The 23,037-nt window shown below is 49.6% G+C and overlaps 1 protein-coding gene across 4 annotated transcripts in view; it reads left to right on the forward strand.

Moving 5' to 3' along the window:
* The first annotated feature begins 518 nt into the window (after positions 1–518).
* Positions 519–23,037, forward strand: part of CHST11 (carbohydrate sulfotransferase 11) — a 264,068-nt gene continuing 241,549 nt past the window's right edge. The window contains exon 1 of one of the 4 annotated variants that reach the window (XM_049626208.1): positions 519–1,262. In XM_049626208.1, coding sequence (XP_049482165.1) covers positions 1,145–1,262 — 118 coding nt within the window. In that variant the 5' untranslated portion in view covers positions 519–1,144. The remainder of the gene's footprint in view (positions 1,263–23,037) is intronic. The other 3 variants (XM_049626209.1, XM_049626211.1, XM_049626212.1) reach the window with 3 other exon arrangements.

The following is a 23,037-nucleotide window of genomic DNA, read 5'->3' on the forward strand; positions in this document are numbered from 1 at the left end:
CCGGGAAGCCAGAGTTTTAAAATCCGCAAGCCAGTCCCTTTTGCCTTGTTGAGGGAGAGACTCTGCACAAATCCCCGGGAAAGCTCGGCGGTCGCCAGACCCCTGCGGGTAGTGCAGTTTCCCTAACCTTGACCCCCAAGTCAGCCGTTTCTAACCCCTTTCCAAAGCGTCGCTCGAGCCCGGGAGTGGTTTGAAAGAAAAAACGAAACCGCCCGTTTGGAGCTTCGGCTAAAGGGCACTCGCTCCCTGGGGGCTCAGGGGCAACTTCTCCATCACCTCGTCCAGCGATTTTAAACAATCGCGGACCACCAGCCCCCTTTACGCTCTCGGTGCCCGACTCGCTCCCTGCCACTTCCCTCCACGAACGCCGGCAGGAGTGGGTGGCAGCACCGAGGCGATTTGATTCGCATTTTTTTTTTTTCCTCCGGGTTTTGTCATGGAAACGCTGACACAACCTCCAGACGGCGGCCGAGCCCGGCCGGGGACTGAGGGCTTTTGGGACCCTGCGGGAGCGCGGCGCGCTCTCCGCACTCCCCGGGAAACAGCTGGACGCGACCAATTCCCGGGTAGGGGCGGGGGGAGCGCGACGCTCCGCCCCGGCGCTCCGGCCCCTCCCTCCTCCCGGCTCTCCGCGGGCGCCCTCCCCTCGCCGGGGGCTGCGAGTTGCATTTGGTAAAACCCAGCCCGGAATATATAGATCATTGGAGCGCAATGAAGTAGCCTTTGGAGCGGAGGGAGGGGGCCCGTCCGACAGCCACAGCGGCCAGCGCAGCAGCGGCGGCGGCGGCGGCACCACCAGCGCTCGCACCCCAGCCGCCCGGCCCGCGAGGAGGCAGCTGCGGCCGCCGGCGGGAGCGGAGGCGGCGGCGGGGAGGCGAAGAGGAGCAGCGGGAGGAGCAGGAGCGCGCAGCCGGCGGGTCCACGCATCTCGGCACTTCCAGAGCAACTCCGGCGCCTTCCGTACCCCTGCCCGGGGCTGGGGGCTCCGAGAGCGGCCGCTAAGCCCTCCCGATCGTCCCCCTCCCGAGCCCTGCCCAGCCCTTGCCCTGCGCCTCCCGGGCTCCGCTCCGCGCGGCAGGGTCCCGGCTCCTGCGCCCCGGGCGCGCCTCCCGGACACCCCGGTCCCCGCAGCCAGGACAAAGCCATGAAGCCGGCGCTGCTGGAAGTGATGAGGATGAACAGAATTTGCCGGATGGTGCTGGCCACTTGCTTGGGATCCTTTATCCTGGTCATCTTCTATTTCCAAAGTATGTTGCACCCAGGTAGGGGGCGCGTTAGCGTGGTTTTGTTGGATATTTTCTTCTCTCTCGCGCTCTCGCTCGCTCGCTGGCGCCTGGTTTCTGCCTATTCCAACCTTACCTCTTCTCCCTCAGCCACCTCGGGACTCCTTGCTGCCCGGACAGGACGAGTCGGGATGGAGAGGAGGAGAGAAGACGTGCTCTCTCTCCTCTTCTTCCTCCCGGCTCCAGGCTGGAGGATGGGAGCAAGGGGGAGCGGTTTTTTTTTTCCTCCCTTTTTTCTTTGTGTCTCTTGTCTGTCTGTCTGCGAGGTAGCAGAGCAAGGTAGAGAGGTTGTGGGCAGCTGCTGACGTGGGGGGCCGGTTTGAAGAGAATGCAACTCCCCGCGGATGCAGCGATCCGTGGATGAAAGAGGCGCCTGGAGGCGGCCGCCCTGCGCCTGGGCGCGCTGCCTTTTCCTTGGGTTGGGGGCTTGGGGGCTTGGGGGCTAAGGGTGTGCGCCCCGGCGAAGTCTCCAGTCCCTGCTGGGGAGCCTGAGGCTCAGGCTCCCACGTGTCCGGGGCTCAGCGCCGCGCAGAGGTGTGGGGAGAGGCTTGGTGCCCCGCACTGCCTCTCCACTAGGTTGGGGAAGGGGCCAGGCGCCCCTCGTTTGCCCCCGGGGTCTGGCTCCTCATTGACCTTGCGGCTGGTGTCCTGGGGCTTGCTTCACCCCGCGCCCCCACCCCAACGGCTCTCCCAACCCTGCGCTGGTCACTGCTCCTGGGTCACGCCTTGGCCGCAGCAGTTTTGGAGGAAACTTTGGCCCGGTCCTGGACTGACCGTCAGGTTGCTTGCCCTTCTCCTGGGTTCCGAACCTCTGAAGTCCCCTGGAGGGCCCCGGGGCGTGTGGCAGTGAGCCCCTCCCCCAGCCCTCTGTAGCTTCGGCAAGTTACACATCTGAAATCTGGACTGGGGGAGGATCGAGGCTCGCCCCTTCCAAAAGGCGCTAAGGAAAGTTTGGGACCTGGGGAGGGAGGGGCGCCCTCGAGCGCGGCGGCCGGGGGGTTCACTGCTCGGCCCCGAAGCCCAACAGGTACAAAAGCCTTCCGAGGAGGCTTCGGGGTGACGCGGCTCGGCCCGGGGAGCCGTGGTATCCACACCCCCCACCTCACCCCCGGCCGGCTCCCACTGGGCCACATTGGCTCCTAAATCCTTTTTGCTTTCTTCCTTTTTTTCTTTTCTTTTCTTTTTTCTTTTTTTTTACGCCTCCGAGTTGCCTTTCTCAGTACAGCCACAGCAATAATTTGCTTTTATAATTGCAAGGAGGGAGTTGGAAACACATTTCCTTCCAGGGAAATGGGGTTGGTTTTTTTTCTCTTTTGCCTCCCGCGTTCTCCTTTCAGTGTGTATGTATCTAACACTTTCAGCAGACGCAGCCCCGAATTCTTCTAGCTTGCGTTTGGGTGGGTGGCAGAGGAATAAAGCTGTTCTTTCCATCAATCAGGCAGGGCTGCGGGTGTGAGATTCCTTGACAGCGTCGGGGACTGAGCGGCCCCTCTGCCCGGCTCGCCCTGGAGCAGTTGTTCAGGCGGCCAAGGATATGGTCTGACGCTACCACTGGTAACCTCAGGACATCCGAGCCAGCCTTGTAAAAGATGGCTTTTGTTTGCAGTTGGGTATTTTTAGTTTCATGTCAGCAAACTGCAGCCGTGTTTGTCTCCTCACCCAGACCGGTGGTTGGGAAACTTCTAAGGGAATTTAAAAATGGACCTCGCTTATGTTCTGGGCAGCCGGTGCGGTGGTTCCAGTGGGCAAGGCCAGACAGACAGCAGCATCCTGGAGGCCAGGCCAGACTCCGCCCCAGAGACTGGGAGACTGGGTGCCGTGCAAGTGCACTGGGGCTCAACCAGTTTAAACAAAGGGCCCAGGGGTTTGGTCTAGACTTCAGATACGTGTTTAGGCCGCTTAAAATTTTGCCTGGACAGAACATGCCGGGTAATTCTCTGCAGAAATGCCAAGGACAAGGACGGATATTAGTCTCCATGAGGAATGCACTTGAACTTCTCCGTACCTGTTAGTCGTCCAGGTACTGATAATACCCCCACTCGCCATGGTTTTCATGCAGCCGATGCCTTTTCTTGTCTGAGAATTCGGAAATAACTTTTTAACCACAGACACCAGGAAGAAGCTTGTCCTCTGCTCTCAGCCTTCGCTTCCCTTCCTGGCCCCATTTCCTTTTAAGAAATGGCATTTGCTTATTATTCATATCTGTATGAGTGTCCTCTCCTGACATGTTTTCCCAGCCCATAGCAAGTTCCACTGTCAATACCTTCTATTGAATGTGCAACTGAAGATGGTCCAATGGAGAGGTCTTCCTTATGTTGAATTACGTATGGTTCCACGAAAACTCCGTGCCATCAGTTTATTATGATATGGGCCATAAAAATATGCTTCGAAATCAATATTAAACATGTTCCTTTCTCCCCCCCCCCCCATCTTATTAAACTTCATGGTTGACGACAGCTGATGCTAAATCTTTTCTACTACTTTGAATTTCTTTAAAACTTAGCCGGATCTTTGCTTCTTTGAGGATTTGGGGTCATTGGTGGGATGATCCTTTGGCCTGGCTGTGCAGTTTCAGTCTTGAAAGATCACCCGGGGAGAGGCATAAGGGACCACGCCATGGCACAGATTGTTGCTAAAAATTTGGAGCCCTCCGGTAGGAGTTCCACATTCCTGTGTCTGAAATAGAAAAATAGTATTCCGAAAGAAATGGATTCCGGGCTTCATCGGTACCTTGAGAACACCTGGAGTGTGAGAGGTGGGGGAGAAAAAAGAAAGGAGACAGCTGGCGATGGGAGGGCTGGCTGTCTCTCCCTCGGATTCTAATCTGGGGCCCATTGTCTTCTGTACTTTTCTAGTTCCCAAGCAATTCATAAACTTGAGTAGTTGATCTTTAATTTGGTTGGAGGGTTCAGGAGAAGTGGGCCTTGTCAGTAAGGCAGCTTTCTTTAGATCTCTGACATCTGAGTTATAGTCCTTGTTTATGTCAGGTTTTTTTTTTTTTTTAATTTTTTTTTTTTTTTTTTAAGAGAGAGAGTGTGTGCACAGTCTGTGCATGAGTGGGGAGAGGGCAGAGGGAGGGGGAGATAGAGAGAGAGAGAGAGAGAGAGAGAGAGAATCTTAAGCAGGTTCCATGCTTAGCTCAGAGGCTGATGGGGGGGGTCGGGGCGGGGGTGCGGGGTGTGTGCTCGGTCCCATGACGGGATTGTGACCTGAGCCAGCATCAAGGGTCTGGTGTTCAACTGACTGAACCACCCCGGTGCCCCATGATTTTATTTTTTAGTCATCTCTACACCCAGTGTGGGGCTTGAACTTACAACCCCAAGATCAAGAGTCCCGCACGCTCTACCGACTGAGCCAGCCAGGCACCCTGGGATCAGGTTTTAGCCCCATCCTAATCCCAGTGTTTTACGCAGTGCCTGACACATAGTAGGTTCCCAATAAAATATTTGCTGGGGAAAAGCACGAATAGCTCAGCTCCAGAAGACCCGCTTCTCTGGTCTTCAGGAACGTTATCAAGCCTTGCCGACAATGCTGTGTCTGTGAGTCTGGGTCCGTGTGGTGGGCACCCTTCCCTGCCTTCCTGGTCTCTGAGGGCCCCCGCACACATGGATTTGGTTTAAGTCTTTGTACCCCAGGTGGAGCATTCCCCGCGGCCTAGATCTGCTGCCCCGAGGTATGAGGCAGTTGGGGCACTGCTCGGTGTCCTGGGTACTGGGGGAGCTTGGCCTCCATTAGCCACTGACTCAAAGAAACCCGTCCACAGCACAAACCCCTTTTGTGGGTGTGAGCAGCCCCTGAAGTGGGTGAGGATGGAGCCACATGCTAGCGGTTTCTGCACACATTCGAGTCCATCAGCAAATGCGTCCTGTAAATGTGCGTCCTGTACAGTAAACTGTGTTGCCTACCTGCCCCGGACAGCTGGGCTTTGATGGAGCTGTGCTCCGCAAGGCAAAGCGGAGGAGGCCCCCGGGGCTGCATTTGTGCCCAGTGTGTGAAGAGAGTTCCTCCGAACCTTCCTTTTGTGTCGCTCCCTAGGACTGTGATTTTGTTCGAAATCTCCTGTTCGAAGAAGAGAAGCCTGCGGAGGAGAAAGCCTTTTCTCTCTCTTTCTCTTCCTCTCTTTTTTTTCCTCCTGCCGTATGTTTACTTTCACTGTTGCCTGGGATTTCTTTGCCTTGGTCGAAGGTATTGAAAGATTATACCCTTTATTTAAAGACTTCTTGGGTTACCCCTTTGTACTTGTACTTGGTTAGATTGAATGTGCAGTGCTTTTGTGTGATGATTTTAATCTAATTGTAAACATAATATGTGCTCATTTTAGGAAATTTAGGAAGTGTAGAAGAGAAACCATCATTTAGTATTCCACCACCCAGAGGCAACAGGTGCTTTATTCTATGTATTATAGAATATATATGTTAAAAAAAAGTTGAGATTATATCATGCCTTTTGTACCTGTTTTGATGTATTTTAGACAAGTGCATCATTATGGTGACTAGTTATTATGTTTAAAGACAACATTTAACCTCAACCTTTTTAATCTATAGATTTGCATATGTCTCTGCCATCCCCCCCCCCGCCCCCCGCCCCACTTTGCAGGATGTCAGTCCTGTATCATTTTTATTACTTTTTTTAAAACTGCACACGAATCTTTTTGCTTATACATGAAATGAATTTGGACTCACCGGTTTGTAGGGCCGGTTCTTAGGTTATCTCTCTGGCGTTTCCTTTTGCAAAGGCAGCAGGAGGGTCTCAAATAGGAGACTGTTATGAATCCTGAAAGCAGCATTAAATAACTGAAGGCTAAGACCTGTCCAGTATGGAGACTCCTTTTGGTGGGTGAAACGTTTGCACCTCAGTGAGGCATTGTCATGGCCGCATTAAGATGAGACAGATACACTTAGGCAGTTCCCTCCAACAGTTACAGCCACTGCTCAGGAGCTCTCATTTCATTGCTTTCTGAAATAAAAGTGGTGGTCAGCGGAGGGGTGGCTGGAGATGTCCGTGGGGCAGGGGACGTGGGGATCCATCCTGCAGCAGTGGGGGCTGCGGTTTAGATTTATCTGGTTGGAAAGCCATTTTGCTCATGACCAGCTCTATCAGCACAGCCGTTTAAAAACAGGAAGTCAAACACTTACAAGTTCAGGCCCCACCGTTTCCCCCTCTTAAAATCCACCCACAAGACCCACCTCCTTAACCTGGGGAGGGTAGGTGAAAAAGGCCTTGTGAAAGTCATCGCCAGCAGGCATGTAAGTCCAAATTCTTGGAAAAACCAGCATTGTTTGCTTGCTCATTTTTTTCTTTTTCGTTTCTTTTTCTCTTGAATTTCGAGACCCTGTCTTTATCACAAGTGAGGAGGAAGGCACATCTTCCTCTGAGGTCATTGAATAGTCTGATCTATCAATTAAAAATTCCCGGAAACTTATTTGACGCATCTGAGATCAAATATGATTGATCAGAATTTACAAGCTGAGTTGTGCTTTTTTTTTTTTTCTCGGCCTCTTGTCTTTCTCTCTTCTACTCGGTGCCAGGCCCTGGAGGTGGGTCTAGGCACTTGAGGGATTCAGTATGGATTTTGGCCCCCAGGGAACTTAAAGCCAGACTTGAAGCAAATGCAGAAGTAAAAAAAAAAAAAAAAAAAGTAGGCCTGTCAGGTGGTGTGGAGAAAAACAAAGCAGGGAGAGATAGGTGGGGGGTGGGGCTTGCAATTGAATATAAAGGTAATTAGGGAATGCCACTGGTGGGATGACCTTGGAGAGCAGAGACCTCAGGGAAGGGAAGGAGCCATCCACGTGTCCATCCCAGGGAGAATGTCCCAGGCATAGAGCAGCAGAGGCCTGCCCCTGTGGTGGGAACTTGCCAGACAGGCAGCACTGAGTGTTCAAAGCAGAGGGAAGGGGCCCGGAGCAGAGGAGCAGAGTCTGCTGCGGGCCCTGGGGCAGGCTGGCCCGGAGGTGAGGAAGCTTCTTACTTGCACCTTTATCTTTGGGCAGCTGGTCCTGCGCTTTGGTAAAGCGGTCACCGCACTAATCCCGTTTCTCCTCACCCTGCCCCCCCCCCCCCCCCCCCCCCCCCACTAGACCACAAAGTGGTAAAAGAGATTTGAGAAACATTTTAACGGAACTGGTGTTGGGAAAGTCTTCAACAAAACGTTCGGGGTGCGATCCATGGCATTCACGACTACAAAGCGCGGTCGCACCCTGACTTCTGCGGGCACTCAGTAAGGGCGTAGAGAGGGACTGGGTTGGGGGCTTGGTGATTTGGACGTGGAAGGCCTGGGTCCTGGGGCGGGGCTCCTCTGCTCCCTAACCCCATCAATTACCGTATTCCCTCCATTCTGAGAGACTCATTTTTTTCGCAATTTCGTAGCGATGAACTTTGACGGTGTCGTCATCGATGGCTTCTTGGCACCGTGCCATGCTTCTGTGGCCAGGCTTGTTCTTTCTCATTGGGACTCAGAGTGGCCATTGTCTTAGAGTTGATGCCCTCGGAGGCGGCCACCTCTGTAAATTGGGAAGGTACTTTTTGCAAACCACGGCACACCCCGTGACCTTAGTAAGGTGATGGGAAAGGGCATCCCCCTAAGACGCGGGCTCCAGGTGAGGGCCCAGAAGTGCCTGATCAGCCCTGACTGTGGGCTTCATGAAGGCTTGGCCAGCACGTAGGCCCATAAGCCTTTTCTGCTCTGCCTGGGGGAGCTCGTACCCATTTTCAGAGGCTTGGGGCTTGCAGTTCATATCTCTCTTACGTTAACTGATAGGGGTCGGGAAGAGCCCGAATGGGAAGGGTGGCGAAGTGACTTATTTAACCCGGGGCTCGGCCCTGGAAGTTCCAACAGAAATAGGTGTAGACGTTTCTTGGGGAGACTATCACAGTGTGGATTTTAGTTTCTTTCATGGCCATCGAGCTCACGTGGCCTTTATAATTTCTCTGGCCCTTTAGAAATGTAGTTGTTTGTTCACGTGCGTGCCTTCTTCTTTAGATTTATCAGGGCACGGATTCTGTCTCTGAGGTTGGCCCAGAAGTCCTTCGGAAACATTTCAAGAGTAAACACTTCAAGAGTAAACATTTCATCTCAAAGACACCTGTTCCCTCCTGTCCCCTCCTTACCTGAATGTCTAGAGCCCAGAGGGAAGAGCTGGGCTGCTTTGCCAGGCCCACACAGCTTCCGGGTGGTCTCTTCCATTTGTCCTCTAAATCTCTCTGCTCTCCTGCTCTACTAGGATTCGGAGTTCAGAGCTGGAACTAAAAAATGGTCTAAGTATTTTAAGCAGAGGGTATTTAATGGAGGGGATCTGGTGCTTATGAAATTGCTGGGGGCAGCTGGAGGCATAGGACTCTCCGCTGGGCCTGCAGGAAGGAGCCCCAGCTGATAGTACATGTAATTATTTGTAGGCAAATCTATATTGGCTGCTCCAAACCGACCCCTTAGGAGTGTGGCTGTCTGTCTCCAAGACTGTCCCGGAACTCCTGAGTCTGAGAACAAACTGAGGCTACTGAGAACCAGGGGTCAGAAATCCTGGTTCCAGAGTTGGAATGATTCCCCACTGCAGCTGCCTCTTGACACCCAGAAGGACAGAGGGAGGACCGTGTAATGCTGTTGTAAAACCTCTCCTGTCCCCATCACCACATTAGCCTGCGGCAAAACCGCCCAGAAGGCAGGAAGTTGGTCTCTGACTCATGTCTTTTTTTTTTTTTAAGTATATGTATGTATGTATGTATTTAGAGAGAATGCAAGTGGGGGAGGAGCAGAGAGAGAGAGAGAGAGAGAGAGAGAGAGAGAGAATCCCAAGCAGTCTCTACACCGTCATCGTCGAGCCCAGGGTAGGGCTCGAACTCACGAACTGTGAGATCATGACCTGAGTCAGATGCTCATCCAGCTGAGCCATTCAGGTGCCCCTCACGTCTGCTTTCTAAGTCTTGAGTGAGTGCTTCTGTTTGGGGAAACCAAATTCATAGCCAGAACCCTGGCTTCAAGAAAGCCTGGCCAAGTATGGCTTTTGCAGCGTAAGAAGGCCTTCTAGAAGAAGGGGTAGTGGAATGGCTGATGAGCAAACATCCACAGTAGTCAACCACACATTGGTACACTACTGGTGAACCATACTTGAGGAGTCATTCCCAATATGTTTTGTTTATAGATAATTTATATGCATTACCACCATCATCTAAATATCCAGCATAAGGGTCTTTCTAAAGTTTCTACGAGTAGTGATTGTAAAACCACATGTTCATTATCCTCTGGTTAATGCTGTTGGCTGACACCTTGTGCACTCCGATTCTGCGATCCTTTTTACCTTGCAACGTGGCAGATGGAGACTCGGAGGAGTGTGTGTGCATTGTGAGTATTCGTGCGCTGTGGCTTCTTGGCTGGGATCTCTCTAAGCCTCCATTCCATTTTGTGAGGATTGGTTTAGGTGAAAGTAGATAATATAATCTGTACCTCTGCTTACGACTCGTTGTAAATGGCGAGCCGTGAAATAGGCCGGAGCAATGAGATCACGGAAACAGCCACAGAGTCCCTTCACTTTGTGGCTCTCCGTCGTCCTCCTCATGACACCCGGGTTTCTTTCTTTTCTTTAGAGAGGGAGAGAGAGAGAGATTGAGTGGGGGAGAGGGGCAGAGGGAGAGCGAGAGAGAGAGTCTAAAGCAAGCTCCACACTCAGCACAGAGCCCGCCGTGGGGCTCTGTCCCACGACCCCTGAGCCGAAATCAAAGGTCAGACACTGAATCACCTGAGCCACCCGGGCACCCTCACCCGTGTTTCACAAAAGGCATGTTGAGTTGTTAGGATGGGTTACATGGAAGTGTTTGTGTTGATTTCTATTTTCAACACTCAAGCTCTTTTTTTAGACTAAATATAAATGAAAGACGTAACGTTGCCTTCCCAGGGCCCTCGTGTCCACTAGACTTTGGAATTCCAGGTCTGGACTTGTCACGAATGTAACCGGTGACCGCTAGGCCCACCACAGCCAACTCTGGGTCAGGGTGCTAGTAACCTCGTGCTTGGTCTGGTGGTGGGGAGTCCGAGTCTGACTGTAGGTAAGGAGGACAGGTGGCACTGAGATCTCCAGTATCACCTGAAGTTCGTTTCTGACTCAGGCAGGTACGGGTAGGGATAAAGAAACCTGGTAATGTGGGGGTTGAAGTCCATTTCAGTCTTGTGAGTGGTTATCCTAAAAGCCTCGGGAAGAAAACCCACAAAGGCAACTCAAGTTGAAACAGGCTGGTGACTGGGCTTCTGCCTGAAGCTGTTAACTTCAAAGAATCCTAGAAGGGGGAAGACACAAAGGCCCCTCCAAGGGAGTATTGTCATATCACACTTTACATCTCTTAACGGTTGACACAGTTTCCCTTTATTGTCATCGTCCGTGGTCATTCGCTATAGAGAAAAGAGCACAGAATTCGCTATAGAGAAAAGAGCACAGAATTTGCGGTGTAGAGACCAGCTTTTGGACCTTGGCCACCTACTGTATCCATTGGACATCACTCAAGATGTTTTTGTTGAATGCTTGTTAAGCGTTAGGCTTTGTTCGGGGGGCTGGAGATATGACAGGGACACAGACAAAAATGCATGTCCTCACGGTACATTCTCCTCAGGGAAGACACAATAACCAAATGCATGTTTAAAACATAGAGTGTGTTTGATGATGACAAGTGCTACAGAAGGACAGTAAGGCAAGGAAGGAGGATATGAAACCGAAGCAGCCTGGGGACTGCAGTTTGCAGTGGGGATGCCCAGATGAGGCCTCCCTGAGAAAGTGGCTTTCTTTAGAGATAGAAGGAGATGAGCCAGGGAAATAATACAGGTATTTATTGAGTACTATTTCTGAAGGTCGACCTGGGCCAGGTCTTTAATATGTTATTTCGCAGAAGAAACTTACAAGGTACACACGGTTATCATCACATGTTATAAGGGGGCAAACTGAGGCATAGAGAATATCACTCATCCAAGGTCACATTGAGAGGACTGAGGCGCCATGGCTGTCTAAGATCTGTTGCTCTGGATATGTAGTAGGGGCTCTCTGTTGGGGGTTGTCCCCTCCCCCACGTTTGGAAATGTGTCGGGATGCTCTTGATTGTCTCTAGGACCGATGACATCAGTCTCGTTGGCAGGGCTAAGGATGCTAGACATCCTGCAAAGGATGGAATCTTTCCGCCCATCAGAGTCATCTTGCCCAAATGCCAGTAATGCTTCTCCTGGAGAAATTCCTCAAGACTCTCCAGGCTTGAACAGCGTCTGGCGTAGTACCTGGCCACACCCCACAACTTGGGCAAGCGCCCGGCAAATTATAGCCACTTAATAATGGCTTGAAAGACCGAGTGAAAGTCATAGCCTCAGAGATTTGGTCCCCTCCTTTGCCAAGTGAAGGTAGTAATATTACGTCTCCAACCTCATGGTGGGGGTGAGGATTCAATGAGAAACTAGATGGGAAAATGCCTTGAAAATGGATGCAGACACTGTGCACACAGATTGTTAGAGTAAACGCGCTGCGGTTTCTCATTCTGAGATATTAATCTTCACGTTCACAAAAATGCTGTCGTATTTCATTCTGTTTGATACCTGAGCAGGTGTTTATCCGTTCCTTATGTCTGCCCTGCACTGTGAGGTTTACTAAGAGGGTCCTGCTTCCAGACTGCTGTATCTTCTTTCTTTCTTTTTTTTTTTTTTTAAAGTTTATTTATTTATTTTGAGAGAGACAGAGTGAGTGGGTGAGGGGCAGAGAGAGAGGGAGAATCTCCAGCAGGCTCCGAGCTGAGAGCGTGGGGCTTATGAACCTTGCGATCATGACCTGAGCCAAAATCAAGAGTTGGACACTTAACCGACTGAGCCACCACCCAGGTGCCCCCGAGTATCTCCTTTCTGTCTGCACTAACCCCCTGTCTGCTGTGCCGGCTCACCTCCCCGCCAAGGCCAAAACCGAGCTCTGCCTCGGTGGCGCATTTTACAAAAGCAGAGTTTATTTGGTGAAGACTCAGCTTTGCGGTTTCATGCTGCATGCAGAGGCCGTAGCTTTCCCCCACCGACCAACCCCTCAGGTTCTCATTAACTTTAAAAGGTGGCGTTTGAAAAATAAAACACAGGGCACTGTCAGTGCCATTTCTGAAAGCTGAACTCAGGAGGATAAAAAGTTTCGGAAAAATAGCCCATTGTTCAGTGGCAGCCCTTGGGTGAGCCGAGGTCGGGTGGCTTATTGCACAGGACAGAATCGATTGGCCTTTGTCACCACACTTGAACCTGTTGTGTGCAGAGGAGGACCGTATGGCTTCTTCTCGCACAGGGACCAGTCACCCTCTGCTAGCCTGGTGGAGCTGCCCCTGGGGGATGGCATTCATAGTGGGGGCAGAGGCCCTCTCTGCCGTGGTCACCAGAGAAGGTGCTGAAATTTAGTTCAAAGGCTGTAATCCTGATTTGGGCGAGGCCAAGGTGTATTTGGTGCCCTTCCCTGCCCCACCCCTTACTTTCCTGGAGACAGTCCAGCGGGGCTTGATAGCCATGGGGTAGGGGTGGGGGTCCATCATTGCTCGGGGTTCTTTACAAGTTGAAAAGTCTATCTTTTTAGGCACTGGACCCTCCAAATGAACTTTCCACCTCACCCGACTATTGATTTAGATTAGCGGTTCTCAGCTGGGAACAATTTTGCTCCCTTCTCTCTCCCACTGCAAGGGACCTTTCGCAATGTCTGGAGAGAATTCGGTTGTCACACCTGGGGGCAGGGGGGCGGTGGTGTCCTACTGGCATCTAGTGGGGAGAAGCCAGAAATGCTGTTAAACATCCTACATGTGCCAGATGGCCGCCCCCGCTCGCTGCTCCCCACCAACAAAGACTAATCCAACCCACAGTGGCAATAGCTGGGACACTCTTATTTAGATTCTGTAGTTTTTTGATGCCTTATTAAGAACAACACACACACTCACACAGCATAAGTAAGTGCTCACTTGCTGAGTACCTACTATGTGTCAGCGTGCTAACTGCTTTACTTGGATTATCACCGTTAATCTTTGCGATCTTGTGAGCGTTTCCCAGTTCCGTTATACAGATGAGCAATGCTCGCCGTTATGCTCCGTTTATCTGTTCTTGCTTTCAGCTAATTAGGTCAGGAGGTAATTTGTTTATAAGGACCTTCCGCTCAGCGGCAGACTCTAAGCGGAACATTCAGTGATAGCCTCTTCTCTTCTTACCCTACACTCTATCCCGGGGTGAGCTCATCCCCTCTTGGGACCCGTGCTGTCAGCTGTGTTCAGGTGACACTTCTCACTTCAACTTGGATGTATCCCGAGGTCAAAGTGCAGTTCATATGTTACCTCCCGTGTAAAATCTTCATCTGCCCTCTCGGTCAGATGAAGGAGGTGGACGGCCTTCCTCTGCGCCCCGTGGTACTTTGTGCGTGCGCACTTCTGTTATTACACACTCTGGCGTATTGGGTCATCGAGGGCAGGCTGTGTCTTGTTCAGCCCAGTACCTCAACATCTGACCAGAGCCTGGTCCGAAGAAGTTGTCCCAGGCCGTTCAGGCCGCTGCCACAAAGTGCCACAGACTGGGTGGCTTGTAAACAGCTAGAATTAACTCCTCACAGCACTGGAGGCTGGAAGCTTAAGAGCAGGGTGGCAGGATGATTGGGTGATGGACCTCTTCTGGGGCATAGACTTCTCGTTGTCGTTCCACGTGGCGGAAGGGGTGAGGCAGCTCCCTGGGGCCTTCTAGAAAGGCACCAATCCCGTTCACGAGAGCCCCATCCTCATGACCTAATCACCTTCAAGGGCTCCACCTCCTAATATCATCACCTCGGGCATATGTTTCCAATGTATGACTTTTGGGGGGAGGACACAAACATTGGGACCATAGCAATAGTCACTCAGTCAATATTTATTGAAAGAATGAATACTTTGATGCCGATTGGTAAACAAGAAGAAAATCCCGCTAATGAAGGTGATGAGTATGGAATTTTCAGCCATTGTCGTGGCCGATTGGGTTTTCAGTTTGTGCAGTGATGTGCAGTGAGGGAGCAGTCATGGAAGAGAGCAAAGAACAATTCATTTAGCAATTCATTTAACGATTCATTTGGCTAGGTGTAGATGGCTAGGTGTAGACCCAGCCAAAAAATGAGCAACTTTTGAAGACGTGGTTGTTAGGTACTGTAGCCACGATGGTAAACCGGTATGTCCCGGGAAGGGATCTGCTGGTTCACCTGGAATGGGAGAGCGCCTGGAACAGGACCTTTCTAGGACAGCATTGTCCAGCCAGAATATACTGTCAGCTATGTGTGTAACTTTAAATTTTCCCATAACCACATTGAAACAAAGTAAAGAAACAGAAAAAAATAAACAGGTGAAATTAATATCTAAAGAATCCTTTTTAACAAGCAATGAATATTACAGATTATTGAGATTTTACATTTTTGCCCTAAGTCTCTGCGCTAAGTGTGTATTTTACGTGTGCAACACATCTCGATTCAGACTAGCCTCATTCCACGTGTTTGTGGCCTACCACATTGGCTAGTGCTACTCTGAAGGGTTAGAACGCCCCTTTCCCCTTTATTTAAGGCATGTTTTATTTCCTGGGTTTAAGCTGTACCCTCTGGGACTCTAGGTGTTAAATGTGAGATGTTAGCTGTGGAATCAGATATGCGTCACTCAAGTCATTTCAGGCCTCTAAAATACCTGCAGTCTTCTGGTTGGTCAAATGCCGCCTGAACCTTGACCTTCCCAGTGAGATCCTAACAAACTCTGTAACATAGAGAGAGAAAGTTATCAACTCCATTCCACAGATGAGGCAGTGGAAACTCAGAGGGGTTCAGGGAATTGCTTATGTTTGGTTTGAAATGATTCTAACGCAAACGTCTGAGTGCAAAGGCGGGCCCAAGGAACATTCATTCTGTTGGGGTGGACAGAATACACATGATTAACTGTCTACGGGGCCACATGTGGTTAGGGTTACAAAGAGAGACAAACAGCTCAGGACAGGGTGAGGGGATTGTTGATTTAGAGTGGGGGTGTTGAGGAGGACTTCATAGGAGAGGTGGTGTTTTGTTGTGCCCAGAAGGATGAGTAGAGAATTGCTAGGGAATATGAGAGAAGGGGAGGAAAGACATTCCAGGTGAGGGCACTCACCAAATCAGAACAGGGGTGAGGTGGGAAGGAGAGTGATGTCTGGGAACACAGGAGGCTCCAGGGTGGAGAGGGGAGTCGACACTGGACTTGGAGGGCTCTGAAGGCTCTCAAGTTTGAACTTTATTCTTGGGACCTGGGAGCCATAGAAGGTTGAAGGTCTCTTGTTTTTCAGATGATGAAATTCAAGCTCCATTTAATTAAACTCTTTGGTTTCATTTGAAGGGCAGAAGTTTTCAATGCACTTTCTCAAATGAACTCGGGCCATTTTGAAGTCGTTTCTATTATTATCATTAATGGGAGGTAGGAAGATTATTCATGAATGTCTAAAGTGCGAAGTAAAGAATAGCTTAAAAGCACTCTGTGATGGGATTTAAAACTCCGCTGTTTGCTTTGCTCGTGCCAAAATTATAGGCCGTGAAGGTTAAGTTTCAGTCTCTCAGTTGCTAATGGTGCCCTGGGTTCACTCTGAGAGGCCCTGGAAGAAGCGGTAGGAGAAAGGGAAAGTGTGTAAATAGTCACAGGGAGAATTTCTCCCTCCAGTGTGAGCCCCTGGGTCTGTCTGGGGTCAGGATGCAGCTGTGGGCGGTCCTAGAGAGGCAGTGTAGACTGGAGAAACAAGTCGGCCGCTTCCCCCTGGGAGCCAAGGCGCAGGGGTCAGGCTTCCCAACCCCCCCCCCCCCTGCCGCCCCAACCAGGAGACTTGCCCTGTGGGCTGTGTCCTGTGGGCTGTGTGTGGGGTCCGGTTTCATTGTCCCCCTGAGAGATGCTACCCTTAGTAATCTTCATTTCAAAAGGCCCCCTCTTTTTACCATTCCACTCCTGGGCTGTGGGAGAGAGGACGGGTTAATTACAGAGCTCACACACAGCATAAAAAGGCATCTCTGGCTTTCAGAATCACTTCTGGGGGGCATTGTGCTTCGTACAAAGCTGAGGGCTCCCTTCATTTTCTCTACTAGACTGTATCACTTGGCACCCATTGATAAATATCCTAGAGCTGGTCTCCACATAGGGATTTGATCCCCTTTTTATCCCCCTCTGATCCCCCTTTTCTCATTAAAACAACAACACACAGAACTTTCCAAAAGGCTTAATTTTTTAAAAAAGTGATATAATGGTGTAGACGTGCATCATTGTTTAAGGGGGGCGTGCGGCCATGCAAATGGCAGGGGCTTCTGGGTTTACACTTGGCAAACTTGTGAGGATTTAGGGATTAAGGATTGGAAGGTCTCACGAAGGCAGTACTTATTATTGGAAGTCTGTGCGAAGGTACTGGAATGGAGATTATTTTGAAAACGGAAGAATTAGATAGTGAAGCCTTTTATGAGCCCAGGTTTTATGTACGGACGGCTTTCTGTATAATTTTATTATTCAAAAATGGAGGCCCAGCTGTGAAATCAGAAGCCGAACAGGCCATCCTTTGGCTACTTGCAATAAAGCAGCTTTTGTTGGGAAGGTGTGAGCCATGCATGAAAGACGATTATGTGCTTAAAAATATTAACTAGTAATAGGGGCCTTGCTCATTTTAGGATAATGCATTTCATGCAGGAGGGGAGTGGCTCAGGGCTCCCACAGGACTCAGGAGAGAGTTCTTCCTGGGGTTTATGCAGGCTTCATTTCCTGTGTCTGTAAAATACAAATTGAGGTTTTTAAAAATAAATACAGGTCTGATCGTAAGTGCCTTCCTGCATGTGGGATCCAAGCCGTGTAGAGGATGTTGTCATTGGAAAGTCACAGCGATGTTCCTTTTTTATTTTGCATAGGAAATAAACGTGGAGTGGCCCCAGGGCACCCAGTCTTGGCACGTAAGCCTTTGCCGTCATTGCAAAGTTTGATCTGTTGTAAAACATGGATGACCTTGGCGGGAAGAGGCAGTGCAGTGAAATAGAAAGGGTGTTGGGTACGGGTTGGCTATTGGTCAGGACACTTGAGTTCTGGTCCTGGGTCTTCTCCCCCACTTCTGGGGACCCTTGCATGTATCACTAATCAATGGATAAATGTGGACATTGGCAGTTTTCAAACTAAAACTTAGCCCCACCCCCACCAGAGTGGCTCCTTGCATGTCCCTTTTATTTTTTGGGGTTCTGAGTAAATTTTGTTAGAAGAAAGTATCAAGGCTAAAACCAAGAAACAAAACAAAACAACTTTGCAGTTTACTGCTTAGTCTTTTCTTTATTTAATTTTTTTTTTTTTACATTTATTTATTTTTTGAGAGAGAGAGACAGAGCACAAGCGGTGGAGGGGCAGAGAGAGAATGAGACACAGAATCTGAGACAGGCTCTAGGCTCTGAGCTGTCAGCATAGAGCCAGATGTGGGGCTCGAACTCACAAACCGTGAGATGACCTGAGCCAACATCGGACGCTTAACTGACTGAGGCATCCAGATGTCCCTCTTTCTTTCTTTTTTAAATGTTTATTTATTTTTTGAGAGAGAGAGACAGCGTGAGTAGGGGAAGGCTGAGAGAGAGGGAGACACAGAATCTGAAGCAGGCTCCAGGCTCTGAGCTGGCAGCACAGAGCCCGATGTGGGGCTTGAATCCACAAGCAGTGAGATCATGACCTGAGCCGAAGTCAGATGCTTAACTGACTGAGCTACCCAGGTGCCCCATACTTAGTCTGTTTTTATGACGATTTCTCCCAACTCAGATCTTGTGTTGTTAGCAGGTCTCAAAATTGATACCCATTTACAGTTAGGGTTGAATCGTAATTAAAGTAACTGTTCGTACAGTATGAACAGACTTGTACCTATTCGCCCCTCCATCCATCACTCAAACGTTTAGTGACCAAACATTTATCTGCCTAAAGAGGCAAATCTCAGTATGACTTAGTTCCTGCACTGAAATAGCTTGTAATTTGGCAAGTGGTGACAGACCCATAATTGTTAGTTGCAGAGCTTTGTAATAATGGCTATAGGCGGCTAGAAAAAAAGGAGTAATTAGTTTAAGGGAGGTCAGAGAACTTCACAGAGAAGGAACCTTTGAATTGGACTCCAGCCATTCAGTTATACAACAAGCACTGGGTGCCTACTGTGTGTGCCAGGACCATTTCAAGTGCTAGGGAGACAGGGGACAAACACAGACTGTGATCCGTGTCTTAATGGAGCTGACATTGTTGGCATACAATGTATCAAGTGGCAAGGTTTGCAACATTACTGGCTCTTTTCTGCCATTGTCCCCCTCCCCTGCCATGTAGTGTCAGAGTAAAGCAGTGTTTTGTTTATGTGTGTGTGTGTGTGTGTGTGTGTATAATATGTATACGTATAACATGTATATGTATAATAATATAATATATATTGTATATGTATACATATATACATATATATGTATATATACATATATATGCATATAACATACATATACATATTGTTATATGTGTATATATACGTTATTACGTATTGTTATATTACATATAACGATATGTATATGTATGTTATTATATGAGTGTCTGTATGTATAAAATGTATATATGTAATTCCGATTATCCATTTAATTCAAGTGTATTATAGAGAATTTTGAAAAAAAAAACGGCTCCATTTCTGAGTCATTCCCGATCCCTGCCACCCAGGAAGGATCTCTGTTAAAACTTCTAGTTGGTTTTTCTATGCACATGTATATATTTATAAAGATGAAAGCATCGTGCATATATTATAGCCTATCTGCTTTTGCCATTTAGTACTGAATCATGGGTATTTTCTAATGTCATCCAATTTTCTTTGAAAACACCATAATATTTCATCATGGATGTCATAATATTCCATCATATGGATATGTCATCATACGGACAGAATTTAGTCATTCTCTCTTTTTTGGACATTTTCAAAGATTTCCCCCTTTGTAAAAACTGCCATGGTGTACCTCTTTGTACGTAAATCTTTACCTGAGTTTCTTAACGTTTCTCTGGAATCAACATTCAGAATGGGAATGCACAGGTTGTAAGTTTGCGAAGGCTCTTGATTAAGTGTAGCCAAATTGTTGCCCAGACGGTTGCGTCCACTTATGCCCCACCTGGCAGCGTGTGAGTTTGTGGGTCTCACCAATTGCAGCCAGTTTGATTTGGTGGTCGGCCAGAGGCCTGCCAGAGCCTCCCTCACACTAAGCGTGTATGTTCTTCCTTCGTGTTTGGTCCACTCTAGATGACGGGCGTCACAAGAGCACAGACTGTGTCCCCGGTGCCTGCCCTGTCACGGCCGTGTGAGGAAATGAACATTCATTCGTTGGCATTGAGCCAAGAGGGACGCGGCGAAGTTTCACTGGGCACCTGGGAAGGAAGGGAATTGAACTTCCTTCGTTGTCCCAAAGCACGTCACCGTGGACTTGCAGGGAAAGGGAAGCTCATCGGTAAGCAAGCGCTTGTGTGAAAGCCACCTCCACGGTCTCAGCGCGTGTCCGCGAGGCCAGCGGATCATCCACAGGGTTGAAAGGCAAAGATACGTCTCGGCTGCTTACTTGCTGCGTGCCCTTTTCTTGGGTTAAAAAACCACTTCAGTCTTCTCAGCAGTCCGGCGAGGGAGGCGTCCTCATTTTTGGGTGGATGCAGACACATTTCGTAATTAAGGTGACGTAGCCCCGTGCTCTAAATGTTTGTGTGCCCCTTTCCCCACCAAATTCATGTACTGAAATCCTAACCCCCAGAGGTGATGGTTTTAAGGGCTGGGAACTTGGGCGGTGCTTGGGTCATGAGAACACTGAATCCTAACCACTAGACCACCGGGGAGCATCTGCTTGGGTCATGAGGATGGAGCCCTCAGGGAATGGGATTAGTGCCTTCCTAGAAGAGGCTCCGGAGAGAACTCTTGCCCCTTCCAGCATGTGAGGACCCAGAGAGAAGGTGCCAGCTGTGAACCAGGGAAGCAGACCCTCACCTGATCGTGCCGGCACCCTGATCTTGGACTTCTAGGCACCAGAGCTGCGAAAATTATTTATTAAGTCATCTCTACACTGGATGTGGGGCTTGAACTCACCACCCCCAGATCAAGAGTCACATGCCCTTCTGACTGAGCCATGCAGGCGCCCCTACTGAGAACTTACTTCTGCTTGCAAACCACGGGGCTAGTGTCCGTGTGAACACTTCCTTTCTGTGATTGAGGAGGAAAAATGTGCAGCGGGATGAGCCCTGAGCTGGGAGGAAAATGGACAGTTGCTCTACAGTTGACATAACGATAGCTCTGAGAGGCGTGGTGCACCCAGTGGTCCTCTGCCGATGGAGGAGGGAATTCAGATGCGAGAGAGCTCGGCAGTGACCAGGACCAAGGTGCTGCGGCCCCACTGCAAGGTGCCCGGCCCCACTGGGCAGTTGTTTATGTGCCTCGAACCCCCCTTAGAAGGGTCTCGGTTAGCTATGCTCTGAAGAGCGAAGCCTCTCTGGGCTTACTTGCTTTGTGCCCTTTGCCTGTGTTAAAAAACCATTTAGTCTTCTCAGTCTTCAAGCCTGACTCTTAAAGCTGCGTCTTGATGATGCTGTCAGATGGCGGGGGCGGTGGGAAATGGACGGCCTCCCCTGAACAGGAAGCAGGGGTGGGGGAAGAGAAAAACCAAACCCAATCCAGCCGATGACTGTGTCTTTCCTTTTGCAAAAGTGAAAGACACTACTGATGGTTACACACACACACACACACACACACACACACACATACACACACGGCAGGTGGGGCTTCCCATGTGATAACTCTGTGGCCTGTGCCTCCAGAAGGGAGGCCTTGATAGACCTAATTTCATCATTCTCTTTTCTTGAACATTTTAAAACAAGATTGTCCCTTTTTTTAAAAAAAAAAATGCTGTCATTAACATTTTTGTACACACGTCTTTTAGATTTGTGTTATGTCTTTGAAACAAGAATGGCGAATCACTTATTCATGGTATTGGAGTGAGACCGGATGCAAAACACTCCAATGGCAGGGTCAAGGGATGGCTTAAGGGAAATGTTAATCCCCCCTCAATTGCCGTCTGCCCACACTACATCACCCCGAAATGCACACTAGGAACATGTGCACTGTTTGCAGATAGCAAACAGATCCTCCCTTCCACCAGCGAAGCTCCCCTTAGGCCTTTCCTATCAGAATCCTGGAGTCCTCACTGTCCCTCTCCCCGTTTTCTTTTTTTCCCTCACCCCTACTGCCCATCAACTTAGGGCCGTGGGAGGAGCGGGTGAGGGGAAGTGAGAATGGTCTAAAATAGCTGGCTGTTAGGTTTCCTGTTAAATCGGATGTGGTTAATTAAGCTTGGTTATCTGTGTCTAGTTCAGACAGTCCTGCTAACTGTAAGCACACAGGAACACGGTGATGCCTGCCTAGGATTGAAAGCCGTTAGAAGGCACTGGGACCCAGTAACGACCTTGAGAAAAGCCACTGTGTCTTTGGCCCTTTGGGAAATAAAGGTAGCTGATGCTACCTGTGGCCATCAGCAGTGGTAATTTCGAGAGTGCCAGGAGGCGGCTGGAACCATCTAGTTTCTGGTCGTTTGGGAGCTGTTGGTATGGTTTTGTTCTTAGCGCACAGTGGGAGAGGCCACAGACCGGTTCTTTCATTCTAGGGGGTTATTAGAGGATCATCTTTAAAACTGGAAATGACAACTTGGAAGGAATCTTTAAAACACTGCCTGGGTGCTCGGGGCGCCTGGGTGGCTCAGTCTGCCTGACTCTTGATTTTGGCTCAGGTCATGATCTCAGGGTCATGAGATCGAGCCCTGTGTCGGGCTCTGTGCTGAGTGTGGAGCCTGCTTGGAGTTCTCTCTCTCAAAATAAAAAACATTAAAAAAACCAAACAAACCCAAAAAACAAAAAACAGTGTCTGGGTGTGCAGAATATCCAAGGATCGGCCTTTCCAGAAAAGTTAACCTGTTTTTAATTGGCATTTCCAAATACGCCTCAAATACCTTTCTGAGGGAACTTAAGGTATTGATTGGTCGGGAGACTTTTAGATGGAGGTCCTCTCCCTGACACTGTTCACACTGGTTTAAGCAAAACAAAACAAAACAAAACAAAACAAAACAAAACCCGAAACGACCTTTATTTTTCTGGGCACAGAGAACTGAAGGAGTCAGTGTGGCAGGGTGCAGGCACCTGGGTCAGGTCTCACGCCCTGTCTCTCTCCTCCCGGTGGCAAGATGGCGGTCCACAGTTCCAGCCATCGTCCTGTCCTCTCAGCGATCCCACCGGAAAGGAAGAGTCCTTCTCGTTCCCAGCAGTTTTCATGAAAGTCCTGGAAGGTAGAACTCTGCGAGGACAGGGATTTTCCTGTTTTGTTCACTGTGCTTTCCCCAGCTCCCAGAACAGTGCCTGGCTAATAGGAAGTGTTCAGTAAGTGTGTGTTGGCGTGACTGAACGAATGAATGTCATTGGTGTGGCTGGGGTCCCCTGCCCAGTCCAAGAGTGGGGCTGATAGTCGGGGAGAATGGAGGAGAGTGGTTTCCAAAGAGAGTTGGGTGTTGTCTAAGACGGGGCACTGAATGTTGGACCGAAACCACACAGGGTTTGCGTTGAGCCGGACCAGTGATACCAAACCCGTGTGGAGAGTTCTGGAGGAGCCACCTAGTGAAACCGAGGTGACAACTGCTCCTGGCCTAGTCACTCCACCAGTAGGAATTGTAGCCAGCTTGTGGGATCCTTGAGGTGTGCAATGCCTTGACGGAAGAGTTGATAGGAGGGTCCAAGACTT

Source organism: Panthera uncia, chromosome B4 (assembly GCF_023721935.1).
Source record: "Panthera uncia isolate 11264 chromosome B4, Puncia_PCG_1.0, whole genome shotgun sequence".
NCBI classification, from domain to species: Eukaryota; Metazoa; Chordata; class Mammalia; order Carnivora; family Felidae; genus Panthera; species Panthera uncia.